This window comes from Coccinella septempunctata, chromosome 5 (genome assembly GCF_907165205.1).
Source record: "Coccinella septempunctata chromosome 5, icCocSept1.1, whole genome shotgun sequence".
In the NCBI taxonomy this organism is placed as follows: Eukaryota; Metazoa; Arthropoda; class Insecta; order Coleoptera; family Coccinellidae; genus Coccinella; species Coccinella septempunctata.
In genome coordinates, this window is record NC_058193.1 from 16,259,766 (window position 1) to 16,274,587 (window position 14,822).

Here is a 14,822-nt window from a genome sequence, read left to right on the forward strand (position 1 = left end):
TCTGAATTGCGCGTGAAGTTGAAAGGTGAAAGTTTAAATCTTTTTCGAATAATTCAGTTAATGAATAGTGAAAAGTACTTTTCAATACTATTTGTGTTGTGAATGATGTTAGGACATAATTTATAATGCCGTACTCCTGTTGTGTTCCTGGTTGTAGAGGAAACTACAAAAATGGAACAAAAGTGCATGCATTCCGTTTTCCTACAGACCCCAAAATGTGTAGCAAGAGGATGCTTGCTATTCCTAGAAAAAATTTCAACCCATCTGTACATAGCCGATTCTGTGAGTTGCATTTTTCAGAAGAAAACATATTCAAGTTTTCTTCAGCAACGGACGGAAGTGGTGAGACCTTATCCGTTAGATTAAATTTATAATGACGAGTTAGTTGTCGAAGATAATTACACCCTTATAAAAAAAGTTTAAAGTTTGAGTCGAGGAAAATTGCTCTATCCAAAAGATTCTATTGTTCAAATAGTTCTATATGCCTATATAATATTCAATAAAATTCTTCTCGAATTTGAAGAAACATTCCTGAGCCTTCATAATAAGCGTGCATGTTTAACGCAATTCATTTTAAAATTCTTTTTTGAACACGAACTTTTGCCGGATAATAAGTGAGAGATCCATACTGGTGAACGCATTGCTAATATAGTGATAACCTGAACCACCAACACACTATTAAAAAATTATTGCGGAAAGACAAACGACTCTTCAAGTAAAACCTATAACAGCAGAAAATTGAAAAAATTTGTAGCTTGATTACATTCGAATTTTTGTTTCCAATGAGTTTTGTCATTTACCTATGTTTAATTTCTCAGATACTGTATGATGAAATTCTTGTCGTTTTTTTTCGCATTATTCTTTAGACTGATAAGAAAATGGTTTTTGTTTTGAAACTTCGTTTTCCCATAATAAAATCGACTGGGAGACAAAGGACGAGTGGCATCCTCTTTAATCCGAAAGCCCTTCCATTGCAGAATTATTGACAATAATTTCTGAATGATAAACATCCGAGAAAACCGAAAAAATTGGACAATAGACGTGAATGCCGCGCCAAAAACGTTCCACATCTTAGGCCTCGCTATGATGTAACAAAGCAAATTTTCAATTAGTTTTGTTTCCGAATTATTCATTTTCATATTTCCGTAACGTGAATTGATTAAGTCGACCGGTTTCAGTATGGAGAGTAGAGAGAAGGAGAACGATCGCCGTACTAAAAATGTGTCTCCAAAAACGGGGAAAATAGGTGTCGCTGCGATTACAGCGGGTATCGATAAGGAGTGGGGATTCAAGAGTCAATTTGAAATGAACAGCCTTCATTTTATTTAAGGTTATGTGTCATCGTGGTTTTTCTGATGATTTTTCAAATACCTTTCTTCAAATCTATATTGAATATGAGTTCTCTGAATTATATGCAATAAAATGCAAGTCGAAATCAATGAAATTCAAAAGAAATCACTGATCAAAAAAATTGTACCTACTTTTGTTTATCATTGTTTATTGAAAGCAGCTATGTTAGTTGGTTTACTAATCTTCAAAATTATATAAATCCGTAGTGAGGAGCAGTACACATCAAGACAACAAAAGGTAGCAGTCTCAGATTTATCACTTAGGTATTAGAGTAGATTCTTTTGCCAATACTCAACTGAGAACCGATATAAACCATATATTATGTTATGCCAACAAAATTCTTCAAAAATATGTACTTCTGAACCATGTAGTTTTATTGGTTAAATATTCTTATTCAGAAGAGTCAACTTCTCACGAGGGATGACAATTTCGATTTCGTTTATAATGAATCCATCATCTTTTTGATATCTTCATCGCAAAAGTGCTCTTGACACACAAATTGATTGGGAGTTGATTCTTGAGATAAGGTTTTTTCCAATTTTCTCTCAAAAATGCTCTCGGAAATTTTATCTCTTCTCCTTTTCTTTCCGATGCCAAAACACTCTTATACTAGCGCACGCTTCAACATTTCACCATGGTCATATGTTGTTCTCTTATCAAAAATCGACAATAATAATATTGCTATCATCTGTCACCAGGGAAACAGTTCACTCAGCCAACGAGCCAACTACAATTTGATTTGTGTAAACAAAATTTCGCACTCTCGTGATGGCCAGCGCGCCTGTTGGCAAAAGCATGAACTACTACTATTGGTACATATTTTAGGGGACAAAAAATCTGTGGTCTCAAAGCAGCGATCGTTCTCCTTCTCTCTACTCTCCATAGGTTTCAGGCCGCGCGGACCCATGTGTTCCCGGATCGCGATGTCTTCAACGTTAGGTCAAGGGGGGATATCGTATACCGAATTTGTTTAATTGCGCATTTGACAATTGTACAAAAAAGGGCCGTGCCGGGTATAAATTCGAGCGATTTCGTAAATTCAGTCAATGAAGCCAGAGTGTTCCATCAACCGTCCGAGAAGTATACCAGATAGTAAGTACATTCAAGGGTTACACATGGGCAAGGTCTCAGGTATGATTATTTTAATTACTCTTTTGGTTAATTTGCCGGTTTATTTATTTTCCCACATACCCTTCTTTCCGCCGTGGAGTTGTGTAGTAGCTTCAAATGGCCTACACTACCCCATGGACTTTCCCAGTATGCGTAGGTGTGTACGCTAACTTCAAATGGCGCGTACATGCTTCCGTGTCATTCTTCCACCGTACCGCTCGGGTCCTGGAGGCCATGCATTAGCTTGAAACGGCCTGCAGTCCTGGAGGCCATGTCTCCTGGTATCCTTAAAGTACAGGGGTGTACGATGTTAGCTTCAAACGGCCCATCCTACACTCTTATCAGGTACGTTCCGCCGTCTCTAGCTCAGCCCACCCTTACCGTACCGCCTGAGTTCATAGAGGTGATGCATTAGCTTCAAACGGCCTGCATCTCTCTTGGAATTCCGAGTGTGCGGGAGTGTACGATGTTAGCTTCAAACGGCCCATCCTACACACCTGCCAGGTATGTTCCTTTGTTACCCTTTTTTTTTACCCCGCCTTTCCCTAACCGTACCGCCTGAGTTCTTGGAGATTATGCATTAGCTTAAACGGCCTGCATCGCTCCTGGAATTCCGAGTGTACAGAGGTGTACGATGTTAGCTTCAAACGGCCCATCCTACACACCTGCCAGGTATGTTCCTTTGTTACCCTTTTTTTTTACCCCGCCTTTCCCTAACCGTACCGCCCGAGTTCTTGGAGATTATGCATTAGCTTCAAACGGCCTGCATCGCTCCTGGAATTCCGAGTTTACAGAGGTGTACGATGTTAGCTTCAAACGGCCCATCCTACACAACTGTCCGGTATGATCCCCTTCGAACTGGGCCACCCACCGGGGTTATGGGGGTGGGTACAGCCCCCGTGATTTCGGAACACCTTGGATTCCGAGGACACCCTTGCGGGTGTGTTCGTCGTCCTTGTTCCGTGGTTTAGTTTTTCCCTCGGTTCACCAAAGTATACCGGCAAACCGCCGTCCGTCTTAACACCAGTCTCGCTTATAATAACCGACTTTGCCCATGTTACTACCCGCCGCTTGTACGCAACGTAGAGTTAACTTGCACTGTTTTCACTTACGCTCTTGCTTCATTCTAACTCCGACCGCTTCATGCCGCATTCTTACTTTGGTCACTCATCATGTTTCGACATTAAAAGCACGTTACATCCCGCTTCTGCTTCTGCACCGCTTATTCACCCTATACCCTGTACGACATCATTATGTATATAGAAGATATTGAATAGAAGTTTCATGGTTATTGTGTGTTTTATTTTTCTCCCGAATAGAGTTTCTAAGATATTTCAGAGATAGGGGACTGTCCGAACTTCATGAACATATGACCCCTGGACATAACTTTCTCTGACTGTAGCTCCTGGTCACCTGTGGGATACCGCCTACAGGTTCCGAGTGTCCTCAACACTTTAAACTAGAGGTGGCGCCCGAGGTTTCTATCTTCGGAGAAGAAGACGGCAACAGATGGAGACAGGAGGTCGTCACAATGCTGACGTCACACGACACCGCCCAGGCCTTTTCATATCGGAGGTAACGACCTGATCCATCCCAGTGCTCCCGGACCTCATCTGCCTCAACTCATGAATTTTCTCCTCCAGATCATTAATCAGTTTTAATATCTTGGGAATCTGATGAAGGCCTGCTCACACTCAGCGCATAAGTATTTAACTTTTCTTCTAGTATTTGGTCGTGATACAAACAATTTCAATTCCGCAGTAGAGAGTTCCGAACATACCCAACAAACACAATATACAGCAACTGTACATATACTGCACTACAAATGCCACCAGAATGCAGCACAGAGATTGCTGTACTGAAACTGCACAGTTTCTGTATTGATAATTCTGCATTTTCAAAACGCAGTTTTTGATGTACAGTAACTGCACAGTTTCTGTATTCATAATTCTGCATTTTCAAAATGCAGTTTGTGATGTACAGTGACTGCATAGTTTCTGTATTGATAATTCTGCATTTTCAAAACGCAGTTTTTGATGTACAGTGACTGCATAGTTTCTGTATTGATAATTCTGCATTTTCAAAATGCAGTTTGTGATGTACAGTGACTGCATAGTTTCTGTATTGATAATTCTGCATTTTCAAAACGCAGTTTTTGATGTACAGTGACTGCAGATTTTCTGTATTGATAATACTGCATTTTCAAAACGCAGTTTTTGATGTGCAGTAACTTCACAGTTTCTGTATTGATAATTCTGCATTTTCAAAACGCAGTTTTTGATGTGCAGTAACTTCACAGTTTCTGTATTGATAATTCTGCATTTTCAAAACGCAGTTCTTGATGTACAGTAACTGCACAGTTTCTGTATTGATAATTCTGCATTTTCAAAACGCAGTTCTTGATGTACAGTAACTGCACAGTTTCTGTATTGATAATTCTGCATTTTCAAAACGCAGTTTTTGATGTACAGTAACTGCACAGTTTCTGTATTCATAATTCTGCATTTTCAGAATGCAGTTTGTGATGTACAGTAACTGCACAGTTTCTGTATTCATAATTCTGCATTTTCAGAATGCAGTTTGTGATGTACAGTGACTGCATAGTTTCTGTATTGATAATTCTGCATTTTCAAAACGCAGTTTTTGATGTACAGTGACTGCATAGTTTCTGTATTGATAATGGGCAAGTTTCCTAAAACTCCAAAACCGAATTTGAGATTATTTATGGAAAGCCTTTTCTACTAGTTATTCAACACGTAAAAGATTCGCTTCAAAATTCAGACATTTCAGAAATACACCCTTCGAAACTTCGACTATGTGAAAGCTTGTGACGTAGAATGCCTTTATTCAAATATAGTAATTTTTGTTAATTCGACAACACTGGAACCGATCAAGAAGATATCCACAGATTACAAAAAATTGTTTCTGTAATCTGTGTCTTTACCTTCTTAAAACCGATGACATTTTGTGTCATTGTGTGTTTTTCTTGTCAAATGTGAATAATGTGATCATCAAACTTGATATTTATCACATCTATGGTGATCAGAAAACTTTCATGACCAATACTGACACAAATGGGCGTTGCCGGATTGTAAAAATGACGTAGAATGTTCACAAGAGCACTTCTGAAATCAGAATTTTCGTAATCGAATACAGACAAAATGCAATATGTTAAAATTCGAAAAAAATTTATTTCGAGATATTTGAGTTATAAGGATTTTTATGACATATATTTTGAAATTTAGGAAAATACCCCATTCTGCATTTTCAAAATGCAGTTTGTGATGTACAGTGACTGCATAGTTTCTGTATTGATAATTCTGCATTTTCAAAACGCAGTTTTTGATGTACAGTGACTGCATAGTTTCTGTTTTGATAATTCTGCATTTTCAAAACGCAGTTTTTGATATACAGTGACTGCACAGTTTCTGTATTTGCAATTCTTGATTTCAAAAATGGAGTATTTGATATAGAGTTAATAATAGAATCTAGAATAATAATTCATAGGAATTCCTAAAACTTAAACATATACCTTCTTCAAGAAGTTGAAAATTCGATTATGAAGGTTAAAGAGACATTTCATAAACAGATTTAATTCAATAATTGAAGACTCCGTTCATTACCAAAATATGGATTATACCCATGATAGAAGAATACTTCATCGCACCATGGTGGTACCAGAATTAGCCAAATGATGGCATCACTGCTCTTGACGGTTGCGATCACAGGGTAGCATACACGTCTATTGCGGTGCAGCATACGCCAAACGATGGCGCCACCGGCGACGCATTACTCTATGTCCTCTATGTAACCAGCGTTTATAGCAGGCACGATCTACGCTGCCTCGACGATTGTCGTAGCTAACTCCTATGGTTCATTAATCTCCACCCCTAAGAGTAGGCTATGTCTCAATTAGCGTGAAGTCACCTTTGCGCTTACCGCAAAAATACTGAGTGAAATTGAAAATTTCTGATTTGCAGAATAGATTTTCTGTTTATAACTAGGAAACTTCTCTAATAGAATGTTGTTTCGTAATTGCAAGTTTCGATATAGTTTTTACACAGTGACTGCTACATTTAAAGTGCAGCTACTGTATAGTTTGAGCACAGTGTCTATTGTATATAAAATACAGCTTGCTGTACAGTTCTTGCGTGAACAAACTGCATATAAAACACAGCTAACTGTACAGTATTTGCACAGTGACCACTGCATTTAAAGTACAACTTGCTGTACAGTTTTAGCACGTAACTGCTGCATTTGAAGTGCAGCTATCTGTGCAGTTTTTGCAAAGTGAATACTGCATTTAAAGTACAGCTTGCTGTACAGTTTTAGCACGTCACTGCTGCATTTGAATTGCAGCTTGCTGTACAGTGGATTGCGATGCCATCGCTGTTTTTGAAGTGCAGCTGTGGCTGTATGTCGAATGCAGTTTGTACTATACAGTAACTGCAAAGTCCACCTGGACATATACGGTCCTTTTTTGTGCAGTTATTGCATTACCGTAACTGCAGTCAATTGAAGCAACGAAGTACAGTTTTTGTACAGTGACTGCATTTCAGTGTTTGCTGGGTAGGGCATGAACAGGCCTACTACAGCCATCACATATTATAATCTTATCGGTACCCTCCCCAATTGCAATATTACATTTAATGCAAGACATAATTGGCATTTATATTACCCTGTAAATGAAAGGAATAACAGGAAAGGAATAACAGGAAAGAACAAGGGACACTCTTCACAACGGCCGGGCCGATAGCCGATGACTTGCAGACAAACAAGAGAGCCGCGGAAAAATAACAAAAAATGGAAAAGATGGGATAAACCAGTGTGCCGAGTAACGACTAGCCGTCAGGAGCAAGATCCATCCGCTCATCACTCCGTTACCAAGTCCAGAGGTAAGATAGCCTTCTGTATTTTATTTGGGAACCTCAGTTTCAACCCGTTGTGTACCCTTACCCTGTTCCCTTTCAATGCGTTGGGGGAAGTTTCTGGCGGGCGTGCAAACACGTCAGAAGCGGAAACCAACGTGGTAACCAGTTTGTGCACCCTTTATCCTTTCTCTGCGTTGGGGAAGTTTCTGGTCGGAGTGCAAACACGTCAGAAGCGGAAATCAACGTGGTCACCCGTTGTACACCCTTTACCCTGTTTCCTTTCTCTGCGTTGGGGGAAATCTCTGGCCGGCGTGCAAACACGTCAGGGATGAAACCCGCGTGGTCACCTATCATGTACCCTTTTTCTTTCTCGGTGCTGTGAGTAAGTTTCTTACAGTCCCGTAGTTTGGAACTGAGCCCAATTACCTTGCCCGCTCAAGGTTCTCGCTGGCGAACGATTCCGTAACATCCGCGATACGTTTGAGATCGTATCCCCCCTTTTCTTTCTTTCCGCCCGTTTCATTCCGCGAATCCACCATTTTGTGTACTTGTATTTGATTCCGAGGAAAACCTCCTTATAGTCCGAGAGCTGGCAGCAAAAACAACTACCTCATAAGTTAACAAAAGTTTGGTTTGGCACTTTGGTTCAACTTTATTACGAGAACTTGAAACCGCCCGTCTGCCGGGCGTGAGTGGTCGCCTTATGGGAAAAAAAAATTGAAAAGATGAGAAAAAATCGATTGTATCTATCGTATTCTACATCAAAAATAAGCCCTAGTTTGTCATATAAACATATGTCGAGAAATGTTTCCTCTCCGAGATACGGGGTGTTAAAATTATAGAAAAAAAAATGTTTTTTATTAATAACTTTCACACTGCTTGAAATATTTTTATGAAATTTGAGACATAGGTTTTGAGCGTAAAGGCGCACTTTTTGCATAATATCATTTCTTTTCTATTCTCCCAGTGGCGTCCGTACTGCAGCGAGACTGAATATTTTCAGATAAAAAAATGATACGCCACTGGTTTTTCCGACAATAAAAATTACTTTTCAAATCCTCATTCAATTTGGAGCAAATTCGGTCTCTTGACTTTTTGCTGTACGAGGCACCGTTTCTGGTTAAAAATATAAAACACATTCTCATGCATGAAGAAATCGCCAAAATTTGATATGGTAGGTACATAATAATAATAAGACTATTTTTGTGAATGAAATGTGTAACAAAAATCAAAGCATTAACAACCGCAGTCAAAACGAACTTAAAGAAGATGTTCGGAGTATGACCCATTTTGCTGAACACATAATTCACATCGACGTCTAATAGATCCGACAGCAGCAGCTAAATTTCGATTTCTTAATTCGTCGCAAGCATTTTCAATACGGCCAATAAGTTTTTCCCTTGAGTTCACAGAAGTCATATATACGATTTGTTTCAAAAACCCCCATACGAAGTAGTCCAAAGGGGTAATATCGGGGCCCCGTGGAGGTCAACTGACTGGCCCATTACGTCCGATCCATCTTTCTGGAAAATTATTATCCAACCAGTTCCTCACATTTCTATGAAAGTGGGCTGGACAACCGTCAAGTTGAAACCAAGCCGCTAATCTTGATTCTGCTGGAATATTTTCCCACATATTTGCAAGCTCTGCCATTAGAAATTGTAAACAATTTTCACCACTAACTCGTTCTGGTAAGAAATAGGGTCCAAATAGGTGATTATGATAAACTCCAAGCCAAACATTAACATTAAATTCTACTTGGAAATTTCTTGATCGAATGGGATGTGGATTTTCGTGGGCCCATACATGCTGTTTATGAAAGTTTACCACGCCCCGACGACTGAAACACGATTCATCAGTCCATAATATGGTATTTAAAAAGTCTCTATTCTGCTCAATTGAACAAAGAATTCATTGGCAAAAAATAACCTTCGCTGTTCATCACCTTCTTGTAAACCTTGGACGGGTTGCAAGAAATTTTGACATAGAAAATCGAAGTGTGCGAGCTGATGTTTCGACTGCTTGTTGTTGGATTCCTATCAACTTCACGAAGTATCCTCCATGGCACACTTTGCTTTCCACAATAAAGAAATTACAGTCTTTTATGGTTATGCTTGTATTGAAACGAGTAATTGGAAACCAAAACTGTCATTTAAGTTTTTCAATCAAATTAATCTACCCTAAAAATAGGAGTTGTGTTGTGTGTGTGTTGAATTTATCTAATCTTAGAAAATTGCTACAAAACCGTAGTAACCTTTTTATTGCTATATCAAATTTTTGCGATTTCTTCATGCATGAGAATGTGTTTTATTTTTTTAACCGGAAACGGTGCCTCGCTCAGCAATTGAGTTAAGATCCTAGACCATTTTGACACAACATTCATCTTGGTAACTATTAGGAAGTTCCAATCGATTTTTTCTCATCTTTTCAATTTTTTTTATCCCATAAGGCGACCACTCACGCCCGGCAGACGGGCGATTTCAAGTTTTCGTAATAAAGTTGAACCAAAGTGCCAAACCAAACTTTTGGTAACTTATGAGGTAGTTGTTTTTGCTGCCAGCTCTCGGACTATTAGTGCTGTAAAGTAGACTCTTGTTCTATTGTATTACGATTTTCGACCGAAACGATAATAATTGTGCCGGTTGTATTTCTTACCACGAGACAACGAATAAAATTGTGAAATTCGTATCTGACTTTCACTGCTTATCGCTAACACCCCAGATAACACCGACCCTTGTCTTCGGCTTGGAGCTACAAGGGTAGGTTTGCTATTTTCCCTTCAAAGAATAGCTGGCGCTTGAGATACCAGAGAAAAGGGCGTTACAACATAAGACAGTAAGTAAGCCCGTTTCGATTAGAATCTGAATCCCATGAATTCCTCTATAGAGCAAAAGCCATTTTCGGTGAGCAGAGTTTTTATCGTTCTCTTGAAAGCCACATAACTCAGAGAAACTATATGGTCCGGAATTTTGTTGAACATTTTTAACGATTTAAAAATGTGTGTATTCTGGGTCGTTGTCAACCGATGAACTGGGGTTACATATTTGTCCCTAGATCTAGTTTGGTGATCTCGCCTTTATTATTCACTTTTTTCCTCGTTTTCTGCTCTGTTTCTTTGTTTCAGATATTATTTCGAAATGGAAAGAGGATAAAGAAATTTTTATATCAATGGAAAAGAAGCCCTTCAGTATTAAAAGCTTGTTCTGTAAACAAATTTGTCATCACTACACTGCTCACGGGGAGACAGGGTTTTTTTACTGAGGTTTTTCCCCAAGCTCTTGAATCATACTCCAAATTGCATGGTACCCCGTTACACTAACCTTTGCTAAAACTCATACATATGCTATATTGTTTGATAACCAAAAATGTATTGCTTACATTCAAAAGAATATATATATATCGGTTCGAGTCCACAGTTGTTATAGCAATGATCAAATAAGGAATCCAATCATTCTTGAATGAACTAGAGATGTATGGTTCACCTGGACAAACTACTTCTCTCCAAAGATTATAGAGTAGAAAGATGGGAAACGAGGCGACTAAAGCGATTTGAGCGCCATCTGTGTGTCACGCGTGTTTTTAAGACGCTAAGACTGGTTGAAATATTAATTTGAGTGCCATTTGCAGAAATATATAAAATTTTTTTTTTAATTTCAGATGTCAATTTTGATCAAAGAGGTTTTGAATGTTTTGATTCTCATTCCGCTTTTTGTTTATCTGGCTCGTTCTAGTTGCTGATTTTTGAAGTTTTTTGTCTTATTTCTTGATGAAAACATCAAAATATTGTTCTAAAATTATTGAATGGTGAAGAACGGTGGATCAAATAATAAAATATGTATTTTACGTGAATAAGTTTTTCACTCAACTAAGGAAAATGGAAGCGTAAGTATTAAAAGTTGTAACATGTGAATCGGTCATCCATTGATTCTAATTTTCAGTGCTCCGAAGTGGATAAAATTCTCAGGGCTTGAAGACAATTACTTCAGCAAACACTACTAACTACACCATGTGCAATGAACATTTTACTGCAGGTCAATTGAGAACTGTTCATCGACGTAAATTGTTGTATGCAGAGAGCATCCCTTGCATGAACTTCCTATTAAGGGGAAATTATGATCTTTATAGGTCCATTCAATGATTGTCAATTGCTACTCTTCCAATATATTCAGAAATGCAGAGGTTTTATTGATTTCCATTTGGGAACCGAGTGACTGTCAAATTGTTGTTTGGGAAGTCAAAGTTTTATGAAACCTGCTGTGAGTGTTTTGTTCATTCATTAATCAATTTGTATATTGTGTCACGAAGAGACCATATCATAAGGAAATCATAAAAAAAACACCAAGAAACTATACTGACATACAGGTCTTGCATATGTCTGTAATCTGTAAGTTTTTTTTTTAAGTGTGGTTCTGAAAATTCTTTAAATAATACCTACATATGTAAGTAACTGGAATATGTATGCTATGATGGTATATTGAATATTGGTTCATATTAATTTCTGATATATGTATGTATATTTTACAAATTCAACTAAGTTCATGAATTCAGAACAACCTATTGTACAGAAACAACACCTTCAACGTATAGCAGATCACCATATACTTTAGTGTCCTAGTTAAAGCTTCATTTATTGCCCACTATTTCAATCTTTGTAAATTTTTTATGAATTGCAAATAAACATATAGCACATCTAACAGCGTTTTTCGTTGATATCAATTGATTCCAAACAATGTTTAGATGAAAACTAACATCCTGATCACAAAGCAAAACCATATTTTTGTTTTGTCGCTCAAGATGTTTATTTTCTGATAGAAACAAAGTCAATATTGGAATGCAATACGAGAAACAGAATTCGAATTTCGCGCCCCTCAATCAAAAAACAGAAAACTGTTATCAAAATGTTCTCCTGTATCATAGACATAGAAACATCTATATGTCTATGTCCTGTATTGACAGTGCGTTTTTAGCGCCATCTCATTGTCACGCGTGTTTTCACTGGCCAAAATGTAGTCGGTTTTTAGTACTGGCGATATGAGGGCGTTTCCTATCTTTCTACTCTATAATCTTTGCTTCTCTTCTCTTCAGCGTTGATTGAAGTATATCCCACAATCCCACAAAAGACTCCTTTTCCTCTTTGATTTTACTCTCTTCCGTCTGTTCCGATATTCCTGAACAGTACTGTCAGTATTTCAGAGAGGATGCCTATTGGCCCAGTCGTTCGAGTTCTATTGTTATTCGATTGCGGGCCAGTAAAACCAGCAATATCGGAACAGGCCCATTATCTATGGTCTATTCTAAAAATGTTCTGTGGTAGGTTCCTCTTTGGTTTAACCTCCAAGTTTTGAGTCCAAAGTAGTCAAAATAAACTAAAAGATATAAGAAATGCTCCTGTGTTAAATATTATTGGAATTAATTACTACTGAAATAGAATCTGAGAATTATGACGTTATCCCGAAATCATGGAATATTAAGAGTTGCCTTGGGTAAACGTTTTTTCAACGTAAGTATTGAATTATGTAATATTGATTATGGTTACACTTATATTGAAGAAAAGACAATTCAACATAAAATAGCGGTGTTCCTATCTAATGTCATCTAAAATTTTAGTTCAATAAATCCAATTGACTAATTCTCCTTCTCCATCCAATTTTTCGATCTGTGTATGCAATCATATTTTTAGAGATTCGATCCAAAACATTAATTGTCAATTGCATAAAAAAAATAATTTCTACCGTACTATTGATTCCTTGTAATGTATTTCTGAAAAATATTTTCAGAGTTTCTATCCATAATTTTTAATTGTCACTCAAATATGAAAATCATTTCTCCCAGCTTATTATTGATTCCTTGTATGAAATGTATTCCTGATAAATATCTTTAAATGGTGATATCAATCTCGTGTTGAATATTAACTATTTTAATGCATCACCAAAATACTCTCTGTTGATAGGTTCATAAATCCCAAAGTTCTCCAGTAGAACAAGCATTATTCTTGGAGAAAGGCAACCAGAACCAAGTTATTGCTCTTCTTCAAGATGAAGTAGATTTAATAGGTCCTCCTGATCCAGTATCTAATTTAAGGCCTGTTATAAGAAGAAGATGTGCCACTGAAACAAAACTACAAGAACAACTGAGATTTATGCAAGATGCTACCCACCAGTGGAACCAAAACTTTTGGGCAACACATAATACTAAATTCCTCAGGGTAAGATGATGAGAAGTCTTATGATATAATAAGTGGAACTATGTATTTCAAAATGATTGATTATTATTTAGTAGTAATACCGGTGAAAGTTTGACAGTGCCCACCTCTGATTTCATCATTGATTTTTTGTTAGATAGAGTATTGATGAGAAATTGATTGGTAAATATCTCATCTTCGGGAGACTGATAGTTGAACTTGAAACATCGGCCATTTAATCCAAGACTTAGTTAATAGTTTAATATCAATGCATACACAGGGTACTTCAGTGTGGGATTGTAATTTCAATTATTTGAGATCAATCGCTGAGTTATGATATTTTTTTCTGTTCAGCGCTTCAATAACTAAATCCAATTGTTTCATTAGTATCTAAAAATGATGTTTTCATATACAAAATTAATATACCACTAACCCAACCCTTAGAGAACCTAACCCAATCTCAAAATTAGTCACTTCTATTTTCATCCAAAATTGAAAAATTACATTTTCCCAAGAAACTAAATAAAAACCTAAATCTCTAGAGTTTTCTTAAATATAATATTTGAATTGGTTGGAATTTATGGAAAAATCAGTGACAAAAATCTGAGGTAGGCGCTAAAGTAAACAGGAGCTGTAATACCTTGTAAATTTATTTTAGGAGAAGCAGAAGTTTATTGATAACCATCAAATTTTGGGCGAAGAAAAACGTCTTTTGTCTGCTGAAGAAATGAGTGAGTTTTACAAGAAGTTTCTTGATGAGCACTGGAAAACACATATAGAATACAACTTTTCTTGGTACAAGAAAAATTTTAGTCTCTTATTCTTAGCCTTGAGAGTTAATGTAGAAAAGTTCTTACCAAGGGTTGTATAGAAAAAATTTTTGTTGATACTGCAGCAAAACTATCAATCTTCTAGATAAAATAAATAAAAGTTTTCAAGAAAATATGATTAATTCTTTCTAATAAGTAATCCTTCTCTTTTACAATTCTTTGAACTTTAAACTTCCATTTTATAGAATACAACTTTTCATGGTACAAAAAAAATTTTAGTACCTTATTCTTAGCCTTGAGAGTTGATGTAAAAAAGTTTTTACCGAGGGTTGTGTAGAAAAATATTTTAATTGATACTACAGCGAAACTATCAATCTTCTAGATAAAATGAATAAAAAAGTTTTCCAGAAAATATGATTAATTCTTTCTAGTATGTAATTCTTTCTTTTCACAATTCTTCGAACTGAAACTTCCATTTTGGAAAATTGAATTCTTATTCAAGCTTCACTTAATTTTATTCTGTAAATCAAATGCTTGGTT

The 14,822-nt window shown here is 36.9% G+C and overlaps 1 protein-coding gene across 1 annotated transcript; it reads left to right on the top strand.

The window, feature by feature from the left end:
* The first annotated feature begins 12,665 nt into the window (after positions 1 to 12,665).
* Positions 12,666 to 14,451, top strand: LOC123313152 (COA8 family protein CG14806, mitochondrial). The gene is made up of 3 exons (XM_044897890.1): positions 12,666 to 12,831; positions 13,282 to 13,536; positions 14,171 to 14,451. The coding sequence occupies exons 1-3, from the start codon at positions 12,772 to 12,774 to the stop codon at positions 14,381 to 14,383; spliced, it is 528 nt and encodes a 175-aa protein (XP_044753825.1). The 5' UTR covers positions 12,666 to 12,771; the 3' UTR covers positions 14,384 to 14,451.
* Positions 14,452 to 14,822: the final 371 nt, after the last annotated feature.